This window comes from Aspergillus pseudonomiae (genome assembly GCF_009193645.1).
Source record: "Aspergillus pseudonomiae strain CBS 119388 unplaced genomic scaffold BDV37scaffold_40, whole genome shotgun sequence".
Taxonomy (NCBI): Eukaryota; Fungi; Ascomycota; class Eurotiomycetes; order Eurotiales; family Aspergillaceae; genus Aspergillus; species Aspergillus pseudonomiae.
In genome coordinates this window covers 223418-244850 of record NW_022476032.1, presented here as the reverse complement: position 1 = coordinate 244850, position 21433 = coordinate 223418, and the positions used below count along the sequence as shown (strand labels likewise).

The 21433-nt window shown below is 48.1% G+C and overlaps 9 protein-coding genes across 9 annotated transcripts; 3 read left to right on the top strand and 6 right to left on the bottom strand.

The window, feature by feature from the left end:
* Positions 1-264: 264 nt before the first annotated feature.
* Positions 265-1517, top strand: BDV37DRAFT_272181 (Zn(II)2Cys6 transcription factor; the record flags this gene model as incomplete). The annotated part of the gene is made up of 2 exons (XM_032084832.1): positions 265-351; positions 414-1517. 2 exons carry the CDS (start codon positions 265-267, stop codon positions 1515-1517), a joined length of 1191 nt encoding a protein of 396 aa, XP_031940740.1.
* Positions 1518-2616: 1099 nt separating this feature from the next.
* Positions 2617-4575, bottom strand: BDV37DRAFT_272180 (cytochrome P450; the record flags this gene model as incomplete). The annotated part of the gene is made up of 7 exons (XM_032084831.1): positions 2617-2801; positions 2856-2957; positions 3016-3299; positions 3355-3476; positions 3538-3872; positions 3927-4109; positions 4164-4575. The coding sequence occupies 7 exons, from the start codon at positions 4573-4575 to the stop codon at positions 2617-2619; spliced, it is 1623 nt and encodes a 540-aa protein (XP_031940739.1).
* Positions 4576-5871: 1296 nt separating this feature from the next.
* Positions 5872-7516, bottom strand: sdh2 (succinate dehydrogenase iron-sulfur protein subunit SDH2). Its single transcript, XM_032082189.1, has 4 exons — positions 7235-7516; positions 6916-7171; positions 6697-6848; positions 5872-6634 (listed from the first exon to the last, which is right to left on the bottom strand). The coding sequence occupies exons 1-4, from the start codon at positions 7337-7339 to the stop codon at positions 6311-6313; spliced, it is 837 nt and encodes a 278-aa protein (XP_031940738.1). The 5' UTR covers positions 7340-7516; the 3' UTR covers positions 5872-6310.
* Positions 7517-9773: 2257 nt separating this feature from the next.
* Positions 9774-11512, top strand: BDV37DRAFT_144964 (polysaccharide lyase family 1 protein). The gene is made up of 2 exons (XM_032078875.1): positions 9774-10697; positions 10752-11512. The coding sequence occupies exons 1-2, from the start codon at positions 10222-10224 to the stop codon at positions 11419-11421; spliced, it is 1146 nt and encodes a 381-aa protein (XP_031940737.1). The 5' UTR covers positions 9774-10221; the 3' UTR covers positions 11422-11512.
* Positions 11513-12275: 763 nt separating this feature from the next.
* BDV37DRAFT_272177 (putative sexual development protein (LsdA)) lies at positions 12276-13398 on the bottom strand (the record flags this gene model as incomplete). The annotated part of the gene is made up of 2 exons (XM_032084830.1): positions 12276-12986; positions 13042-13398. 2 exons carry the CDS (start codon positions 13396-13398, stop codon positions 12276-12278), a joined length of 1068 nt encoding a protein of 355 aa, XP_031940736.1.
* Positions 13399-13904: 506 nt separating this feature from the next.
* Positions 13905-14219, top strand: BDV37DRAFT_283835 (uncharacterized protein; the record flags this gene model as incomplete). Its single annotated transcript, XM_032087375.1, has 1 exon — positions 13905-14219. The coding sequence occupies one exon, from the start codon at positions 13905-13907 to the stop codon at positions 14217-14219; it is 315 nt and encodes a 104-aa protein (XP_031940735.1).
* Positions 14220-14973: 754 nt separating this feature from the next.
* On the bottom strand, positions 14974-16494 carry BDV37DRAFT_283834 (uncharacterized protein; the record flags this gene model as incomplete). Its single annotated transcript, XM_032087374.1, has 1 exon — positions 14974-16494. The coding sequence occupies one exon, from the start codon at positions 16492-16494 to the stop codon at positions 14974-14976; it is 1521 nt and encodes a 506-aa protein (XP_031940734.1).
* A 1073-nt stretch (positions 16495-17567) lies between these two features.
* Positions 17568-19328, bottom strand: BDV37DRAFT_283833 (MFS transporter; the record flags this gene model as incomplete). The annotated part of the gene is made up of 3 exons (XM_032087373.1): positions 17568-18182; positions 18242-19003; positions 19071-19328. 3 exons carry the CDS (start codon positions 19326-19328, stop codon positions 17568-17570), a joined length of 1635 nt encoding a protein of 544 aa, XP_031940733.1.
* Positions 19329-20195: 867 nt separating this feature from the next.
* On the bottom strand, positions 20196-21204 carry BDV37DRAFT_283832 (uncharacterized protein; the record flags this gene model as incomplete). The annotated part of the gene is made up of 3 exons (XM_032087372.1): positions 20196-20309; positions 20378-20718; positions 20781-21204. 3 exons carry the CDS (start codon positions 21202-21204, stop codon positions 20196-20198), a joined length of 879 nt encoding a protein of 292 aa, XP_031940732.1.
* Positions 21205-21433: the final 229 nt, after the last annotated feature.

Genomic DNA, 21433 nt, shown 5'->3' with positions numbered 1-21433 from the left:
TTTTCAAAAAGTAGATATCCAAAGGAGTCTATTCTATTGGCCCAAGCTAGTGGGTCCCGAAATAAGCTTGTCGGGTTCGTATTCGGCTTCGGACCTTAACGACCCATATCGTTAGGCATGTCTTGTTGACTGCCTCTAACGTATTTGCCCAATACTAGCATATCAATATCCTCAGTCCATAGCTGAGCTGCCTGTAAGACTACGAGTGAGTGCGCACGAAGGCTGAGAACTATCTTTTCCCCCCAATTTTAAGACACCAAGAGTATGCGAACCGGGTCCGGATTGAAAGGGCGCCGATCCCATCAGAAGTCACGGACCGGTTGCCAGCAATGTAAGCAAAGAAAGGTCAAGGTACATCAGCCTCCGAGTGCAAATCATACTGTGTGATAGTGGAGCGGCTGACCCAACCATAGTGTGGGGAAGAGAAACCGACTTGTGGCAACTGCAGGAGGCATGAAGTGGACTGTTCTTTTGCTTTCTCCCAGACGAAGGCCTCGACCTCAACCGATAGCCAGCTATCGCCTCGTAGTCGGACCCTAACACCTCTATGCATGCCCGGGGCGATCAACTCGAGTTCGCCAGGGGATTGCAGCCAACTACAGGCAACCGCTAGCTCTGAATTGCATATCCCAGATTTGGAGCTACTGCACCATTATACCACTTCAACCGCCTACACATTCTCGCTCCATCCACTCTTGCAGACATTCTGGCGAGTCGAGGTCCCTCGAATTGGGTTCACCGCACCATACACTCTCCGAGCAATTTTAGCTATATCAGCCCTACATTTGGCAGTTCTGCGTCCAGAGCAAATGCAGTTCTACATCACACAGGCGAACACTCACCATGAAGCAGCACTGAAGCTGGCTACTCCCGAGATGGCAAACATAGGCCCGGACAACTCGGCTCCATTATTCCTCCTATCCGCCTTGTCATCCTTCATCAGTTGTGCGAAACCACTCAAATTGGGTAACTTCTTCCTTTTGGAAAACAACAATATTGCAGACTGGCTCCTGCTCATCCGAGGCACCGGGACCATCCTCGACATTGCCGACCAGTCGCTCAAGACGGGACCATTGGCGTCGATGTTCAGCGTACGGGCTCAACATCGGAAGTGTACAACCACCAAGCGACATCACGTTCTAGAGGAACTACGCCAACTTATCCTGGCTGAGGTCCAGGATCAACACATGGTCCATATGTATATTGGCACACTTGATGAAATGAACCGATCGTACGCGATGTGCTTGGAGCATGGCCTGCGTCTTGAGACAGCGGATGTCTTTGTCTGGCTAATACGTGTGCCATATGAGTTTCTGGTACTTCTAAAAAACTACGAACCCTTGGCTTTGATAATTCTGGGTTACTTCTGCGTTCTACTGCATCAGTTAGAGTGGATGTGGTGTATGAAAGGCTGGAGTACTCATCTTCTGTCGCAGATCTATGACCAGCTCAGTACAACACATCGTGTTTGGATTCGATGGCCAATGGAGCAAATTGGCTTTCTTCCGCCTATGTGATATCCGTATTTGCTCCGGAAAGGGATGTTTGTGGTTCTGATTGCCGGGAAATGGCCAAACTCAAGAATTTGAATTTCTTTCTCCGTATTTTGATTGATTCCCCCCCTCCATGATCCCCCAATACTTCTGAGATATGGCACTTTCGACCTTGACAAGCACGCCGAAGGGTGCATTAACAGCCCTCCATGGTGATTCTTGATCGAGTACAGCTGCTAGATTTGTGCCAGAGAAACCTATATCGCATATCCAGCCGCCGCGCATGAGATAATCCAGTTGTCACATCAGGCAACACCATATGTCATTCCAACGGCATACAGATGGTCAGGATTCAACACAGTGCCGGCTGTACTCATGTAACGCCTGTCAGTCACATGTTTCAACGATGAATAATGTATTGTTCTCATCCTATCTGACAAATTAATGAGCTTCATGCGAGTCCCTTGAGAATCGATTCACACGGCGATAACGGTCCTAAGAATATATGGATTACCAAGAGCATCCTCCGCCGAGATGGCACCTGCATCTCGTTTCAGCTTGCACCAAGATAACTAGCACAAGGCCTGCAGGAATGATACATATTCAGGTCGCTTCAAGATATAGTTATACAATATTCCATTCGCTTACACGTGGTTAATACTGAGATTCGACCCAAGCTGCTGGACATGGGGCCAATGGTGACCTTGCCAGGCCCGGCTATTCCCTTACCCGCAGACGAGCCAATGTAACCCTGCAGAGTCTTAAAACATGAAGATATCCTCAAAGAACAAAGGATGGCTTAAACAGAAAACAAGCATCGTTGTTCAGGCAATACAAAAGAATTGCTACAAACGCATAATACTCGCGATTCTGGCAAAGCTGTGGTGACGCGGCCCATACCAAGATGACACCTTATCCAAGCTCTACAGAAGCGAGAGAGCCCGGCTTGCGTAACCCACCAGTTCCCTAGATTAAAGCACGGTGCACCCAACCTCAGTGTCTGTCAGTCTGTTGTACTTGCTTTCTCAATGAAAAAAACCTCGTCGATAATAAAGCTGTGGGTAGGTTGGATACTATGTAGATAGATTCATACTGGCGGCGAAGGGAGGTGCCACCCTGGTCACTACCTTTTCTTGAAGATCAATTTCACAGGACCAGGGACGACCGTAAAGGCATCAACTGTGTCATCTAGGAAGGCATCATCACTATGATCAGGTGCAAAGGTAACATTATACCGCGTTAATATCTCTGCAATCACTCGGCGAATTTCCATCATGGCAAGCTGTTTTCCTGCACAGACATAAGACCCTAAAGATTCAAATCAGCAGTGCATTCATTTCGGAAAGTATAGATAATACATACCTCCTCCAAAAGGGAAAAATGCCGATGGGTCTTTGACGAGCTCAGGTCTGGTAGTCCATCTTTCAGGAATGAACTCGGTCGGTTGTGCAAATGCACGTTCATCTGGCCGCGGTCAAACACTCTCGTTATAGTAATATCTCTGTAGAAGAGATCCACTCACCTCTAAATAACGCATGCATGGGTATACAAACTGTGACGTCTCCCGGGATATAGGTGTCATTTATTTGTAGACCTTCCAGTGGAGTTAATCGCTGAAGACCAGAAGGTACAGCTGGATGCAAGCGAAGAGTCTCATTGATCACTGCCTCGAGCAGCTTGACTTTTTTAAGGCTCTCCTGTGTCAAATCTTTCAGTGCATCCAGCTCTGCCTGAAGAGTCTTATAGAGAGCTTGGTCTTTTGCAAAGTGGAAGAACATATTGATCATTGTGGCAGATGTCGTGTCGCTATAACCCTGATCAGTTAAATGCGTCCTCGTCCTTTGGTTTCGGGCGGTTGTACCTTCCAGCAACGCAGATGAGCTCGGCATCGCAAGTAAGATTGGCATAATCTTGCTTGGTCTTAGGGCCTTTTTCGTATCCCTGAAGAACCCATGAAAAGATATCCGGACTGTCAGGCGGATTCTGTCTCCAACAATGGTTCAGCTCCAGTTGATGAATATTGATTGGTCCGAGGAAAATGCACCTTGATTCTCCTATCCACCTGCTCCCCGAGCCATTGTAGGTTTTTCAAATGTCCAGCATTCAACCCTGGGATTCTCTTAAAGAATGGAAAGATCCATGACAGATGGCTAGTAAGGCCGATCGCTTTCATATTGCCATGCAGCTGAGTGAGGAAGTATTGGTCTTTGGCTTCTGCCAGCATGTTAAACCCCTTACCGAATGCTAGATCACCCATCACATCAAATGAAAGATAGGTGAACCATTGCGTCATATTCATAGACTGGCCTAGGTGGCTGTCTATCGCATCAACAAGTTGGGTCGCATAGTACGAGAGACGCGGCTCGTAATTTTCCAACGCTATATTGGACAAGGGTTAGCTATGCGATATCCACAGCGTTGACTTTGTCGTACCTTGTGAGCTGAATCCATGGTCCCACACCTTTCTCTGCATTGCATGTACTTTCTTATCTCGGACTGTCTCGAGGGATACCCGAGGCTCACTACAGGTGTACCATACACCCTTGGAAACCTTGGCAGACGAGCCATAGATCGGCTTTACAGCCGCGGGATCCCTGATTGACAACTCGGTTGGACCTGTACATGCCGGCTAATGAACAGGTGGACAAGTAAAACTGGGCATGCGCTAACCTATCCGCACATAATCACCGTACTTCTCATGCAGCTTCTCGGTTTCTTCAAAGAGACGCAATTTCTTGGCGACCAGCGAGGTCACATAGAGGTTGGAAAGTCGGGCAAGAAACGGGCCAGGGAACCGATTGAGTCGATGGAAGGCTGCGCGATAAAGCAACATGCTTGTATAAACACCCAGGATATGATACTTGACGATATCCAAAGCCCAGTTGGGCCGTTGTAGAACTTCGGTTGGAGGGAGGATTGATGAACATTGTAGCGCGATCAGGCCAAGTGTCAGAATAATATAGAAGATAACCATATCAACACCCTTCAGATCCCATTCGCCATGGCGATATAGTAGATGGTGAACACTGACACCACTCAATCCCGCCAGAACGGGCAGGACGCTTAGCGAGCGCAAAAACATGCTTTCACAGTGACTGAACCCAAGATCTTCTATTAAGGTGTTATGAAAGAGGATCAGAGGGATATCACTTATATTTCAACTACTCTAGGCTCGTCCGAAGAAATAGGGCTTTCGTAGCGGGGCTGGATGGCCTGATATGGCTGGCCTAACGAGGGCTTAGAAGTGGAAAGGTTTGCAAACTTGATAACAACCACGAATAATAATTAGTGAACTATACCCTTGCTTACTTTAGCAGGTTCGTGACTACTAATTGGTTAAGAAGCTGGAGTGACGCTAGCTTTGGGGGCTGAAATAAAAGTACGAGAGTCATAGTTAGAAAATATCATTCGGTAAAAGACGAGAGAACTATTTATACCTCTCTAAAAATAAGATATAGCAGCTATATCAAGAGGCTAAGTATATAATTAACGAAGTTGTGCATAATTGAAATGGGATTGAGTACGGTTCTTGTACTCTGTACAGCCAAGTTGCTTCCCACTCTTCTCTTGATTCTGGGCCCTCCGCCAAGACGCTAGCTTGAGAAATGAGTACATACAGTTATGAAGTCGATGAATACTGAAGTTCTCGATTTTATATGATTTGGTATAAATTACTAGACGGTACGGAAATACTTCATTTCCACAATGGAGGTTAGGTGGAGGTAGACTAGTAACGAGTGGAAGACTGGTGGTAAACTGTAAGCAAAAGCGCCTTGAGAATCGTGGCTGGGAATTCACATATGGCTATTCGCCTAATACATATTTCGGTCCCAGCATTCAAACCGCTAAACCTGTCGCATAAAGCAACTGTAAGATGACTGTGCAAAAAACCTCATTCAAAGATTCATAAGGACCGTCGGGGGTATAAATCAGATATCACATGACCCGTATCAAATCCAGATGAGCCGACTAATAGTAGAAGTGTCATGGACTTCGTGTTGCTGCTGATTGGCTCGTTAATATTCTTAGTAAATTCACTCATTGAGACCAATCTAGCCCATCGAAACAACAATGTGCATTGCCACCAGGCTGACATCTAGATCACATCCCCAGATAATGTATATGATGTATCTAATAGGCTGCCAATGGCCGGTTCTCGGCACATATTGAGATCACACCCAGAAGCTAATGACAAGTTCAGTGTTCCACATCAGTTGCATGTCAATTGGGGCATATTAAGTCGATATATACATATAGTGCGATTTACACTGTCTAGGATGCTTAAAATCGTGTATAGAGAAATCTGACATTCGTATTATTATTACCATGATGACGATTGGTATTATGGTTGTTTCGTTGTTTTGTTTGAACCCCGAACGCTAGGAGCAAAGAGCGCGGATATATATATAGTCGGTCCATTTTGCACCGAAAAATTGCCGATAGATATATTTTTCCGGCGGGCCGATCCATAACCTTCACATGCAGTTACGGTACAAATATCGGCAAAAACGGGGTGTTTCTTCCACATATATAATCCATTGAGACATAACACTTCCCCATCTTGCCAATAGGAATGCAGCTTTTATTATTAAATGCCCGTAGGTACACCTCTAAAACGGTTATTCATCGCCAGTTGCTTTGAAAATAAATATTCACAATTTACACCTATTGAAACATGCGACATGACGGCCTCAAGAACCGAGGGAATAAAAGCTAGAACACGGGAAAATAAAAGGAAGGATACAAAAGAGAACCACCAAAGAAGACATATCTCCGAATATATAACACACACTCCTTTACTTTTTATCCACTACCCCTTAATGAGTGGCCATCAACTTCTTGATCTCCGCAATAGCACGGGCGGGGTTCAGGCCCTTGGGGCAAGTCCGCGAGCAGTTAAGAATGGTGTGGCAACGGTAGACGCTCATGCTGTTATCCAGGGCGTGCTTGCGCTCAGCGGTCTTCTCGTCACGGGAATCGGCCAACCAACGGTACGACTGGAGGAGGATAGCAGGTCCGAGATACTCCTCGCTGTTCCACCAGTACGAGGGGCAGGAGGTGGAGCAGCAGGCACACAGAATGCACTCGTACAGACCATCCAGCTTCTTGCGGTCTTCGGGACTTTGACGGTATTCAAGGCCCTACATATGGGTTAGAACAGGTTACTATCAATCGGAGGTCTGTTGTAGATGTAGGGACTTACATCCTCGGTCTTCGTGTCACGCTGCAGGTAAGGCTTGATCGACTTGTATTGCTTGTAGAACTGGGTCAGATCGGGTACCAGATCCTTGACAACGTAGGTGTGAGGCAGAGGGTAGATGCGAGACTCCTTCGCGGTGTCGGTAGGAATGCGGCCTATAGATAGCACAGTCAACACCCCAATTCCTCCATCGTCGTACTTCAAAGTTGGCGAGTTACGTACACAAGCAGGCGAGAGTGTTGACACCATCGATGTTCATAGCACAGCTTCCACAGATACCCTCACGGCAACTTCTCCGGAAGGTCAGGGTGGGGTCCATCTCGTTCTTGATGCGAATAAGGGCGTCGAGCATCATGGGTCCGGTCTTGTTGAGGTCCAGAGAGTAGGACTGCATCTTGGGCTTCTCGGTGGGCTGATCGGGATTCCAGCGGTAGACATGGAAAGTCTTGGTGCGTGGCGTCTCAGATGGGTTGGGATCCTGTGCAGTTCAAGTCTTAGATTCGTGCACAGTTTTGGAACTGGCATAACCGGTCCCGCTCACCTGAGCAGCAGCGTCGACAGTCGCATAGGAGCGAGCGAAGACAGCCGGGCGGAAAAGAGGCTTCGAGGATGCGACAAGGCGCGAAGTTGAGCGAAGAGCAGCCATGGCGGGCGAAAGGACACTTGACGCGCAAAAAAGAGGAAATGAGATGAAAATGGGATAAGAAGCGGGGAGAGGCGGAGAAGATGGAGGAAAAGAGGGTAGTAGTCGTCAATAGAGAGAGGAGAGGGGCGGTCAAGTCAACCAAATGAACAGCCAGCCAGCGGCAGCGACGAGATGAAGTCGAAGGGAGTTGGAGAATGCTGTTTGTGAGCTTTACCCAAGAGGTAACCTCGGGTTTGACGGCCGGCAGACGGCTGACTCAGCCCACGGGCCAATCACGCAAAAGCTAATTGCAAGCGTCGGGGATACACGGCGAATCTTCACTCGTTCTTTGGGGAAATTCAATTCCCCTTCTTCGCACGTGAGAAGCAAGACACCTGAATTACTACTTGCGATCAACAACTATATCAATCTCTGTGACCGATCGGCCAGAGAACTAGGTCTATACAACCAAGAACCCCCCGAACACTCTCTCCAATCCCTCTGCTGTTCTTATTACATCACGAATGAATTTGCCTTTGCCAATTGCCGCCTACCCAAAGGGGAAACGGAACCGAGTCCAGTTGCCGTCTCGACCCTGAAGGCTGAGGCATGCATGGGCAGCCGCCTGAGGCATATAGCCGCCGCCTGAGGCATAAAGGCTTCTCCCGATTATGGACTATTCCTAAACCGGAAGAACCCGCAGATTTCTAAGTTTGGATCAATCATTGGGTGGTCCTTGTCCCTTGATGCGAATAAATACTCATCGCACAGTTCAGATACCTGAAGCATAGCGAGCTCGAATAAGAGACTGTTAATCGCCCCTTGCTGGAATATTTAGTTCTGCTGGACAAGATTGCAAGTTGGTTGATATTCATATACCGCTTATTCCCAGCTGCGGACTGCGGAACATTCTTTTCTTTGGCACTAAAAGAGACTATCGTATTCTCTCACCCCTTTAATTAATTGACTTGTCTGGAGTCAAATAGGATCAGCTGATAGTGGCGACTAATCTACTATAAGCTAGCCCGCTGGGACAATGTCTCATCTCTGAAAGCGGCCTGTCATTCGAGATTATTACGAGCGTGAAGGTTGCTTCTACATTTGGTACGAAGGAGGATCGACTTACCTCCTGTTCCGTGGGGTGTTAGTTATTCTTTGCTTAATGAAAGCAATGGCTCTCCCCGGGGAAGAGAAAGACCCATTCACATCAGTATAGCGAGCGCTGAAAAAACCTACGAATGTTCCCGCCTATGGACGAATGGTAACTATTATGGTCATTTCCTCGGAAGAACAAGATGTAGCAAGTCAGCATGTATATCAGCATGGACTGGTTATGTCTGACTATGGATATTTGAGTGAAGCGCGTTCCTGAAAAAATGAGCCCACTGAGTGTACAGCAGTGATTACCTTTCACTAGTCCATAAGCTGCTGTTTTACTTTGAAAGCTCTTTAATGTCATTGAAAGCGTTTGGCACTCTATTATTACCTGTGGATCGGCCTTTTAAAACAGTGCTGTCAGCGCTCTAGACAGAATGGAGCTTCTCAACGGGATTAGGGGAGCCAAGATGAATGCTAATGGAGGCTGAATAGTAAGTAATCCAGGCAGGCCTTCATATGCCGAAGGTTTACAGCATGGGAGATATGCCGATAACCCCTAAGTCAAATTAACTGTAGCATTTGAGATGCGTAGTGACAAGGTACTCCGGTTTTGGCCGCATGTGGTGTGGTGTGTCGATAAATTTGTGCTTGCCCACCACGCTCTTGAAAGGCATTACCGCTACTCTAAGAGCTACATGGTACACAGATAGCTCGGGAGTTTCCCGTGTCTGAATTTATTTTCAAGGCTTTATTATCAGAAAGCTTTTCAAAGCGTTGTTGATGCGGATGCAGCGGATCTGATATCGTCAGGAACCGAAAACCCTAGCGGCCCACTGTGGACCGATTTCACAGCATTTTCTGAGGGATGTCCATTGTCCACAACACAAAAGTAGATATTGCTCCGTCGCCCCGAGCACCATTCTCAAAAGACATTAGAGTGATTATGGCAAGGGGACCTTATAGAAGGTAGAAATGAACCACCTTTGCATCAACGGCATATCGCAAAAAGCAAAAAGCTAATGCTGAGGAAGGAAGAAAGAAGAGCTTAAACGTGTTGATCAACTGCACGGGGCAATGCTGATCTCTCAACCCTAATTCAGGTATGCGGTATGGATGTACTACATCACGTCTCAAGGGTTCTCTACACGCAATGCCGCCTGAAAATGTGGTTTCGGTAGATCTCCGGCTGCTTTAGAAATCAAATGCCAAGACGGAGAAACTGCTCCATAGTGACTATAGATTCTGTGTCGTCCGAGACTAAGACTTTTAGACTACCAGACTAAGAAAGCCGAAGTGGCAATCGTGAAACACCATTAATGACCCTCCACCGAATAGCTTCAACGCCCATTCTTGGCCACCTTGGTTGGCGTATCTCAAGATTCTCCATTCAGGGGAACATGGATAGGCATGGATCAAGTAGAGTTCGTGCCTCTAACTCTACTGGCTTCCAATGATCTGTAACGGACCGATAAAGAAGTGGAGCCCTGCTATCTTCGGTGGGCCGAATGGCTCACTCGATATAAGATTACTCAGGCATTTTGTGCCCCAGCAGACTGGGACAAAGTTTTACTTTGCAGCACCGGAATGGAGTTGGTCGGACGTTTCATGTCTAGTCTCCGCTTAGTCCCATTCTAGAAACATAATATGATCAAAAGGGTGTTGCCTTTCCTAGCTCCACCGAGTGATAGAGCTCCTACATATAAAGCTGGGTGCCTTCGCTCTGCTATTCCGCAGTATCAACCCACTTCTTCTTTATCATTCACTTTTTAGTCATTCCTTTCTTTTCATTTGTCTTTCTTTCGAACATGAAGTACGCGTCTTTCATCGCCGCGGCTGCGGCTGCTCTCGCCAGCGCTGTTAGCGCCGCCGGCGTTTCTGGTGCTGCTGAGGGTTTCGCCCAGGGCGTCACTGGTGGTGGCAGCGCTACCCCCGTTTACCCTTCCACCACCGATGAGCTGGTCTCATACCTCGGTGACAGCCAGCCGCGCGTTATCATCCTCACCAAGACCTTCGACTTCACCAACACCGAGGGCACCGAGACGAGCTCGGGCTGCGCTCCCTGGGGTACTGCCTCCGGTTGCCAGCTTGCCATCAACAAGGACAACTGGTGCAACAACTACGAGCCTAACGCTCCTAAAGTGAGCAGCATCACCTACAACAAGGCCGGTGTTCTCGGTATCACCATCAACTCCAACAAGTCCCTCGTCGGTCAGGGTAGTGCCGGTGTCATCAAGGGCCGTGGTCTCCGTATCGTCAGTGGCGCCAAGAACGTCATCATCCAGTAGGTCTTTTCAGATCTTCAGCCCTCTACCACCCATACTAATCCGCGACACAGGAACGTTGCTATCACTGACATCAACCCCCAGTACGTCTGGGGCGGTGATGCCATCACTCTGAACGAGGCCGACCTTGTCTGGATCGACCACGTTACCACTGCCCGTATCGCCCGTCAGCACATTGTCCTCGGTACCCAGGCTGACAACCGTGTCACCATCTCCAACTCCCTCATCGACGGTCGCACCGACTACTCCGCTACCTGCAACGGCCACCACTACTGGGGTGTCTACCTGACCGGCTCCAACGACATGGTTACCATGAAGGGCAACTACTTCTACTACACCTCCGGCCGTATGCCCAAGGTCCAGGGCAACACCCTCCTCCACGCCGTCAACAACTACTTCCACAACGTCGAGGGCCACGCCTTCGAGATCGGTTCCGGTGGCTACGTCCTCGCCGAGGGTAACGCTTTCCAGAACGTCGACGCCCCCGTTGAGTCCCCCATCAGCGGCCAGCTCTTCAGCGCCCCCGATGCCACCACCAACGAGCAGTGCAAGTCCGTCTTTGGCCGTGCTTGCCAGATCAACGCTTTCGGCAGCTCCGGCTCCTTCAGCCAGGCTGATACCGCCGTCATCTCTAAGTTCGCTGGCAAGAACATCGCCGGTTCTCACCTTGCTCAGAACATCCCCCGGTGGGTCATGGCCAACGCTGGTCAGGGTAAGCTCTAGATCATTGATTAAGAGATTACTATCTAAACAATGGGTGTGGGTGAGAATGTTGAAGGGTTTGGGGATGATAATTAATCTTCGTGTATCTACTTCTTTTTAATACCTTAGCAAGCTACAATATTATAGACTTGGCTTGAATCTTTGCATTGGTTTTATGACATCTAGAAACGTACGGCATGACCAGCCATGAGGAACTGCCTTGTCGAGCATGGCCCTGTTTCTCAGAGTCGCCATAAAATGATTTCATTAGCATTTGTGAATTTAGTTCGCTTCAAGTCCCTTCCGTCCTTAAACCGTGATATGCTGTATAACATTAATTTGGCAGCTTATCATGACAGTATTTCTCACAGCTTGAACGTAAATAACATGAACCTATAAGATAGAGTATCATTCTCCGGTCTAGAGATAATACATATCGCCGCAAAATTAGTTGGAAGGTCGTCAAAAGCATTCATTATAGATACCCCATGTATCTCCACAGTGTTACTACGATCGACTAGGGCTACACAGAATCCATGATCGTCGGTGGTGGAACTGTCAGGTCAATATAAGATCGACGATATAACCTCAAGAGGAAAGGATGTACGAACATAACCCCAGGCCCACATGTTCTCTGCTCTCACACCTGTACGCGTAATGCCGACGATCTTGCCGATCCGCCTCTACATGAAACGCCTCCTATCCTAAATACAACGTGCATGCACTTCTGTTTGCTGTGAGATGTTCAATCAATAGACTATTCATCAAATATAGGACGTGGAAAGCGCCAGTATCATCTTTTTCCGACAACTCATGGCACCCCATGATATGAATTACGAACAACGCTACCTACGGCAAGCGCTACCAAGACGAAACTAATTAACAATAATCAAAGCAGGCCCAAAGAGCGTCGCCTGAGCAACGTCATTAACACCAGCGAAAGGACCAGCACTGTTCGTCACAGCGGCGATAGTCAACCCGTTCATCAGATTTTCATCGTACGGGAAGAGAGCCTTCGCCACAACCTTTTTACCATCCTTATACGACACAACCTTTAGCTTCTCCACAATGGGAACGTTCAATTGACTGATATAAGTCAACCACAGCTTGTCTCCCTTAACCTCGTGCTCCGATTCCCAACTGACGAGAATAAATTGCGTCTTCGGCTCCGGCGGCGTGAGAATGTCCAGCGGTTTGAACGTCGTCAACGCGATATTATCTAGATTAGGACAAGATCCCGGAATTGTAAAGGCTTGAATAGCTGTGAAGGCGAAATTCACATCGCCGGTTGTGAGCGTCGGAAGTTCGCTGGGGATTTTGCCCTGGTTGACTCGGAACCAGCCTTGTTGTTCTCCTTCGTTGCCGATCGTTGCGGCGATGACTCGCGTGAGGTCGACGTCGCTATTGTCTGCAAATCGCACGATCACGTCTTGTAATGTGGCGATGACAAGATCGGTGAAGGTAGCTGCTAGAGCGATGGCTGCGTCGAAGTCTGAGACGGGAAAATGATATCGGCATGGCTGGATTGGCTCTATCTTGAAGTGCTCGAGGCCTTGGTTGGCGGTTAAGGCGTGGAGTTCCTCTTGCTGTAAGGGTTTGTTAGGAAATGTTATCGCATGCGCTAGTATGAATGCTACTCACAGCGAGGATGGCTACTAGGGCGTCGATTATGAAATCTCGTTTCTTGGGATTTGGAATCTGATAGCCGGGTACGTTCTTCGTGATGTTCAAGAGTAATTCGTTGAAGAAGGCGACTTCAAACAGCTCATTGAACGCTATCAGCTGGAGATTTATGATTCCATCCTTGCTGATCTTCGAAGGGAGGGGCGTGTTTGGTAGAGTGCCATGTGCTCTTAGCTGGATTCTCTTCAGCTGCTGTTCACTGGGATTTGGCATGCCATCAGGAAGGGGTATATCATGGGGCCAGATGCTTGGAATTGCGAGACTATGGGATATCACAGAGACCAAAAGGATGATGATGTGAACATTGAGTCGCATTTTGACGTAGGGTAAGCGAATGATGACTCCTTGAGATTGCTGTGACTGAATCGAACAACAGGACAGTCTCGAGTATAAGACCAGATGAATGTTTGCTACTGTCGATGATCGTGCGACTAAACGGAGGGAAAGAGAAACTCCGAGTTACACAGCCGAATTTAACGTGTAGTTTAGGCTACCTAACCTGCATACCGCATTTAGAAAGAAATGAAGCTCCTGAATCCTACAAGTATAAGCGCAAGGCGCGTATGCTGTATGCCTTCATCATGAAGCATACACGTACGTCATATAGCCTCCTTCTCTCTAGATTCTCATTTCTCTCCCTTGGTAAGAGTCAGGGGTTATGAGGTCACAGTGCAATAGGACGCCTAGCATGAGAACCTTTAAATCCCCTGCCTTCTCTCGATCTTTTCCTCTCCACCATCTCCCCCTACACAAAACTACACGCACTCACACTCCCACATTTTTACACATCTCTCAGTTTACTCAGGATAAACACTCCTGCCATGGCACAGGGAAACAGAATCCAAAATCTGCTCGCTAAGCTCAAGAGACTTGCATCGAAGATCAAGAAGGTCCGAGAGCCTGTTCTTGAGGAAATGTCCTCTTCAGAGTCTGACGCTGAGAGCTTTGGATGTCCCTTGGAGAGAGTACCCACACCTTACTACATTGAGATAAAGCCCGCTCTAAAGATGAAGTCAGTTCTGAAGATGGAGCCCATTTTGGAGATGGAATCTGAGACTGAGACTTATGGATTGAGAAGGGTGCCCACCCCCTATCCTTCCTTCATGACAACTGGAAGGGCGAACTACACGAAGTGATCCTAAGGACACTGGCGATTGAATATCTTGTCTGCATGTGTTTGTATTTTGTCATTTTTTACTTATTTGACACACCCTGCCTTTCTGAAGGCTCATGTTTGAAAGCTCATGTTAACGGGTGTTGCTTCAGCTGCTCAAGCGAGAAAGATTTGGTCACTATCATATCATGTATTACGCATATTCCCTTTAGTGGAATTCTTTGATGTTACTTATAGGAAATCGGCTGCCTAACATAAAGTGTTAGCAACGATCAATATACTGGTTATTCCAATTGGATCATTGTCCTTTTTCTTGTAGGCGCTTCAGTGGCTCACCCTGGCGTCATGCTAATGAGCTCATGAATTGTTGCCTGTCAGACCTCTGTATGGTAACTCATGTGCGGTAAGATTACTCTAAGCGAATGTGTGATTCAGCGAATCTTTGGCATGGGTACCATAAAGCGTATTGAAATATGACCAGTCCAGTATGAAGAGCTAGAAGTTGTACATACAAATGTCTAAAAATGGAAAGTGTATAACAACACGCTAGTCGCTAAAGCAGCAAGGATGCAAATGGAGAAAATAAAAAGGAAAAAATAAGGAGAATCACGCAAGAAAGGCTTAATCACAAGACAGAAAGAAATAAGCGACAAGAAAAAGAAGTAATCGCGGGCCTTTTTTATCTTTTCCATTTTTCTACCGGTGTCACAGGACCTCCGGCCAACGGCCAATATTCTACTGCTTTCAATTTTCGGCGATTTTGGTCATCCTCAACTTCAGCTCGCGGAAGCATAGTTATAGCTGCTGTAGTAAGGACTCGGAGTGTAACAACTGTAAGGCGAATTTCCATAAGAAGAAGTATTCCCATATGGGGGAGTATTTGCGTAAGAAGACGTATTCGCATAGCTGGAAGAGTTTGTATAGGATGAAGTCGCATAGGATGGTGAGTTCCCATAGGAGGACGTAGTCGCGTAGTTGTAGCTATATGAAGGGCTGTGAGAGTAATCGCCGTAGGACGGGGTTGAGCTCTGCGTACTTCTCCCCATGGAGCTGAAGATGCTCGGCGGGGAGTAAGCAGACAAGGGAGAGCTGCTCGAGGATGCCAGCACGCCGAGGGAGCTATACGCGAGTGGTGTGGATGACTGAGGACGAGTCGTCGTGGGAAGGGAGAATTGGTATTGGCTTTTCGCGCTGGATTTAAATTCCGTTGGCTGGAAAGTGGTCGCTCGTGGGTCGAGGACCTTTTTCGAGCCGGACAAGGAATTGCTCCAGCGGGATAGAGATAGCCCGGCGGGCTTTGCCTCGACTGGCTTTGGCTCAGGCTTCTTGACTTCCTTCTCAGGCTCGGGCTGTTCGTGGCTCTCACTGGCTTTGGAAATGACTTCAGTGGCGGCTTCCTTCTCTTCCTCAATGGGCTTCTCTTGCTTCTCCTCGTCTGCCCATGTTGCGCTCGTCTGCGTCTCTTCTTCCCATGTTGTGCTATCTGGCTTCGCTTCTTCCCACTGGGGTTCCTCCTGCTTCACCTCTTCCAGCTGTGCAATCTTCTGGTTCTCGTCCTGAACCACCTGCTTCTCTTCTTGATTATCAGTGATATCCTCAATCCACTGTGTAGAAATGCCCTCATCCGCTTTCTCCTCAACCACATCAACCTCCACCTTCTCATCTATTGCCTCCTGCCCAACAGGCTCCTCACAGACCTCCACTTCATCCCCATCTTGCACCCACTTCTCCTCCACAACCTCTCCATATCCCTCACCCTCCAACTCCTCAACCTCCCCAACCCCCACAGAAACCTCATCCTCACCCAAAGAACCCCCAACCTGAAAAGCCTCCACACCAACAACAACCCCCCCGTCAAGATCCCCAAATCCCTTCTCGCTCTCTACCTCCTCAGCCAAACCCTCCTCGGCCAACCCCCCCTCCACACAGTCAAGAACCACACCCTCCTCATCGACCCCATTAACCATCTTCACCTCCCCAACCTGCACCCCTTCATTCCCCCAACCGGGGGTCCCAGACTCCCTAAGAACCTGCTCTACAATCCTCGTCGAAATATCCCGAACCTCCTGTCTCCGGCGCTGGCGCTCTCGTTCCCGCCGAGTAGTCCGCCGCTCTTCGACAGAGTCCTGGTACAGGGTGAACCTGGTCTTGAACCAGAGGGTGAAGACCGAGGCCAGGACGAGGGTGGTGGTTCTTTTGCCGACGATGGAGAGGATGAGCAGGAAGGTGAGGAGTTGGAGGGTTGTTGTGAAGAAGGGGGGTGGTGTTGTTAGGAGGGTGGATGTTGGGTTTGACATTTTTTTTTCTTTGTGATGCTTAAGGGTTTGTTGGGGATTAACTAGTTGTAGATAATGGTAGGCAGTCAAATAAACTGTCAAAGTTGATAAGAAGAGAAGAGTAGTAGAAGCGAAGTAGTGGTTGAATATAAACCAAAGATTAATACTACAAGAGGAGATAAAATAAAATAGAAACCCCAAAGAAAATCAGTGAAAAGTGGACAGACGTCTCATCAAAACAAAACACTCAAGCAAGAACCAAAACAAAAGAATCCAAAGAGACTCCAAAATATAATATATCATAAATCGCAATCTCAGGCACAACCCACAAGCCACAGTAGAGGTAATGGGTGCCCAAAGGGCGTCGCGCACGAGGCTGATTACTGCACCCGAAAGTCAAAAACAAGGCAAGAGGGAGAAAGGGGACAGGACCAGCTAAGCTATTTTTGGCCGGGTACGCTGCAATATACAACTCATCGTACGTGGTGTGTTCTTGCGGTAAGGCAAGTCGGGCCACGCATGTCTCGTTGCCAAGGGTTTTGGGCAAATCGTGTTTGAGGTTTTTGTGGAGACGGGCATGCTGGTTTGGCGGGTTGCGAATTGTCTTTTTTTTTTTTTTTTTTAAAAAAAAAAAGAATACTAGGTGAATAGTGATGCTTTGCTATTAATTGGGTGTGTGGTCTTGTTTATTTTTCTTTCTTGGTTTTTTTTCTCTCTTAAATTGTAACAGAGGTGAGGTAGGGTATGACTGGGCACGGGGTCCAGGATAGAAATAAGGTGCGGTGGACTACCCATAACCTTAATGGGACAGAGAACGAAGAGCGCGATCGGCGCGGACACATCCGCTGCACGCCAACCAACTACTAGTAATAGTAACCCATGTAACGGCGGTCAAGTCTGATTGGCTGTGACCCACTGAAACAGAGCGAACAATTGACGCCTGTTCTCTTCGCTCTCCGGCGCTGAGTGGCTGCTTCACGAGACGGTTACAGATATCAAGGCATGAGATGTGTCGCGTGTATATTTGACCACATTTTGGGGATATCATTAAGCTACTATTATATTACACAATTAAGACAGACTGACGCTTGCGCTCAACTTGCAGACCGAATAAACAGAGACGACATTCCCCCCAATGCGGCAATTACCATGTAAACTTTCCAAAGCACCTGAAGCGCGTCGGAAAAGGCGTCTTTTCCTTCCTGGGGCGACCCGAGTGACATGTCAAGGATGTCTTTGGAGGATAGGTAGTTGAATATGACGGTTCCGCTAATGGGGATGGCGATGCACATGCCCCATGTGCGTAGAATCGAGTATATTAGTATCGATGTTGTGGATACCTTTGCGCTTTCGCGGGTTTCTTGCCCCAGGTGGCACTCCGGATTATTTACATGGATACAGAGGTTGTATCCGAATGTGAGCAGAGCAGAGCCCAACCCAGCGACCAGGAAGATGATAACCCAACCGCATGTTGGGATCGACGTATTCAGTAAAAACGAACAGCCCGTTGCGGTAATAGTAAACAACCAGCCCATACGGCTGATCCAGATGGAGACATGGGGCCGTCGGAAAAGCTGCCTTGTGCCCGAGATCATAAGAGCAGGTACAGCTACACCAGTGAGAGCAACAAGGCTCAGCCCTATCAATGTGGTGTTGAGCGACTTCACCAAGATGAGGTAGAGTGGCAGAACATGGAGGTGAGAGGATAACTAAATAATCATTAGCTGTTATTATTCCAAGGAGGCTGATCCGGCTCAAGGGGGCTTACAATAAATCCATGTAGGAAGCCGCCTGTCTGCAGCATTGTTGATGAGAGGTCGCGAAACACTCTTGAACTGAACATTGGATGCATGGCCCACAGCGTCTGATGGAAAATCAGGGCAATTAAAAAGATGCTACCAACACAAATCGGCACTAGCGTTTGCCAGCTATCCAAGGTATTTTGTGTTCCCTCCCACCCGATTCCAGTAAGCAAGGTTCCCATGCCAAGCAGAGTCAATATGGCACCTATCCAGTCCATAGTACGGAACCTGCTCGTAGTGCTCAACTTGTTTTCTTGGCCATGTCCTCTCAGGTCCAATGCAAATGGGATCACCAAGAGGCCCATTGCGCAAAACACGAAGCTGGAATAGAAAGCCCAAATATAGTTTGTATAGTCATGGTATACCCCGCCAGCAACTGAACCAATCACCATACCGATCATTTGGGCGCGGAAGATGTAGGTCGAAAACTGGACTTGATGCGACTTCGGAATAAGCTCTGCAACGATTAACAGCGAAACCCCCACCACTCCTCCTCCGCCAAATCCTTGTATGAATCGACCCGCTATCAGCACAGACAGACTCAAAGAGCCACCGCATATACCTGTCCCAGTTGTCGCGAGAACAGCAGACGTAAGTAGGATAGGTCCATGGCCAAGTACCTCCGCCAACATGGCGAAGAGACCTTGCCCGGACGCGTTGCCAATAAGGTAGGACGTGTTAATCCAGAGGACGCTTTCAAGAGGTTGCTGAAAGATACTTGAGAATCCCTACAACAAATCCATGTCAGATTTTGAAGCCCCATGGATTGATTTGTGCTTCTGTAGACATACATACTGGCATCAAAGGAATAACCACCGTTGTATTAAACGCGTCCATCATCACTAGAATCGATATGCATGTTGTGACAAGCCACTCTTTCACGCCCGGCATCCATTCTGGTTGGCTCGTGTTATCCTCTCGGTAGGTGTATTGGGTGGCCGTGGCGAAGTCTGTAGCGTGGGTAGCAATCAAACATTGTTGGCTATTTTCCCGGTAGGCATTCGATGCGGATTCATTATCCGTGTGGTACAGGATTTTGGACTCCGCGCCCATTGGGTGTAAAAGGCCGTAAAACGAACACTATATGGCAAGAAATCTAGCACCGCACAGCGTACACACAGTATCTAGGGAAGTTGGACCGAAAGTGTAGCAAGAGCAAGAAGAAAGGAGAAATTTTCTTTCCGGTATGTAGTCACGCACATCAGTACCTTTATAGAATCCATATGAGCTGAGGAGGCGGGGAAGCATGCACGCAAGGGATATCAATATCGGGACATTTACCATGGTGAAAGGTGAGAACATATATGATACGTAGTCTCGGGGTTTCTATGGGGGATAAAGCTTGCTGATCAGCGCCGATCATCGAAGTCCTACATTCCAGTCATGGAGTTTCGCCGTTACACCTCACACCCACGGGTTTTGATTGGGTAAATAGCCATCTGGTATGTGAACGATGTCACAGGGAGCACAGGATAGGATTTAAGAGTTGTGCTCCAGCTGGATAGCTACCCGGGTGATCTGGAACTCTCCGTGTTCAGTCACTTATTGAGTCGGGCGACATGTGCTTGGAATGAAGCCCTTCCAGGGTGGCGGGGAGTCAGGCGACGCTTGAATCCTGGTGAAGTACTCTTGTAGCTGTGCGACTCATCGTTGGAAAGGTCCTTAGGCAGTACTCTGTATAAGGAACCCTATGGTGAGCTGTGTAGGTTTAAGGCTGTAGGGTAAGACAAGACACCCACTATGGGGCCCCGCCTCACTGTTCTATTGCTGCAGATCATCCCAAGAAAGGAAAATCGCAGAATGACGGGGGTGCAGCATACAGGCCTGTTCCGAGACATTGATTCGGTTCAGCTCGCCATTTCCGACCACTGACGGCATAGCCCACAGCCATCTAATTAAACTTGGGCAATACATAACCCCCTATGTCCATAAACGCATCGCCCTTGCCATAAATGCAGCAACGTCTTCGCCAATCCACTGCGGGACTAACCCCGTTTTTGTAGGCTCCATTTCCCTGAGATATTTCCCAGCCACCTGATAGAATCAGCGTATTTCCACAGGCAAAAGTCTCAATCTGGAAAACTTTATATATTCAAACTCACAAGAACACTGGACCCATTCCTACTTTCATCCATCGCGACGCACGCAATAGTCTCCGCCACGCGTTGGGGAGTATTAGCCTCAAGCCCGGCTTCCTCCCACCAGTGCGCGAACCCAGCAGTAAGTCGCGTGGGCGTAAAGAATGGGGCAACAGCATTGACCCGAACCCCATATTGCTGAGCGACATTCTGTGACGCTCGTAACAGACCCACGACGCCATGCTTAGAAGCTACGTAGGCCGTTACTCCCGTGCCACCAAAGTACCCTGACGTTGAGGCCATGAGAACAATAGATCCCGACGGCGATTGTTTGGTTTTCATATGATGGAGAGCGAGTCGCAAGGCTTAGGATACAGTTAACACGAACCAGGACTAGACGCGCTGGCGAGCAATAGGGGACACCGACTGTTTAGAGTCCCCTTAATATTAATATCAATTACTCGAAACCCCTCTGTGGATTCTTTTAGATTTCCATCCACATCTACATCGTTTAGGTCTAAGACAGGCAGCGATTCCATCGTCCCCGCATTAGCGATGACGATGTCAATAGCTCCGAAATGCTCCACAGCGCGCTTGAAGAGTGCAGTCATCTGCTGCCAATTGAGGATATCAGCTGCCATGAATAACGCATTTTCCGGGTGGGGGAATCCTCGTATAAGGTTTTCTGCAGCATTCCGGCCTGCATCCAGATCGGATAGCACTACTTTGGCGCCGTTGTCGTTGAAGAGCTGGGCTGTGGCTGCTCCGATACCGTTGGCGCCACCAGTGACAAGTACAACCTTTCCAGATGCCTGAGAGACAAGGGATGGGTCGAGACTGATTTGTTGCATCGTGCGTCGCTGTCTAGAGTCTTGACGGAATGTTACCAGGTCGTTGAGGTTAGGTTTAAGCCTAGGGTTTAGCCATTGACACGCGTGATCAGCTGCGGGGTTCAGCCACCGGGGATTTTCAAAGCCACCAAGACAACTTCATTTTTGCTTGATGTGCCTTAGTCTGTATTTTCTATATCTCATTTATAATCCAAGCACATCTATGGCATCTTATCGGTCACACCAAACT

Bases quoted from the DNA above. Each gene is read 5' to 3' on its own strand.
- BDV37DRAFT_144964 (XM_032078875.1), top strand. From the start codon at position 10,222: ATGAAGTACGCGTCTTTCATCGCCGCGGCTGCGGCTGCTCTCGCCAGC. The intron at 10,698-10,751 runs GTAGGTCTTTTC...TCCGCGACACAG, and splicing joins GCCAAGAACGTCATCATCCA to GAACGTTGCTATCACTGACA.
- sdh2 (XM_032082189.1), bottom strand. From the start codon at position 7,339: ATGGCTGCTCTTCGCTCAACTTCGCGCCTTGTCGCATCCTCGAAGCCT. The intron at 7,172-7,234 runs GTGAGCGGGACC...TGAACTGCACAG, and splicing joins CTGTCGACGCTGCTGCTCAG to GATCCCAACCCATCTGAGAC. The intron at 6,849-6,915 runs GTACGTAACTCG...TGCTATCTATAG, and splicing joins CAACACTCTCGCCTGCTTGT to GCCGCATTCCTACCGACACC.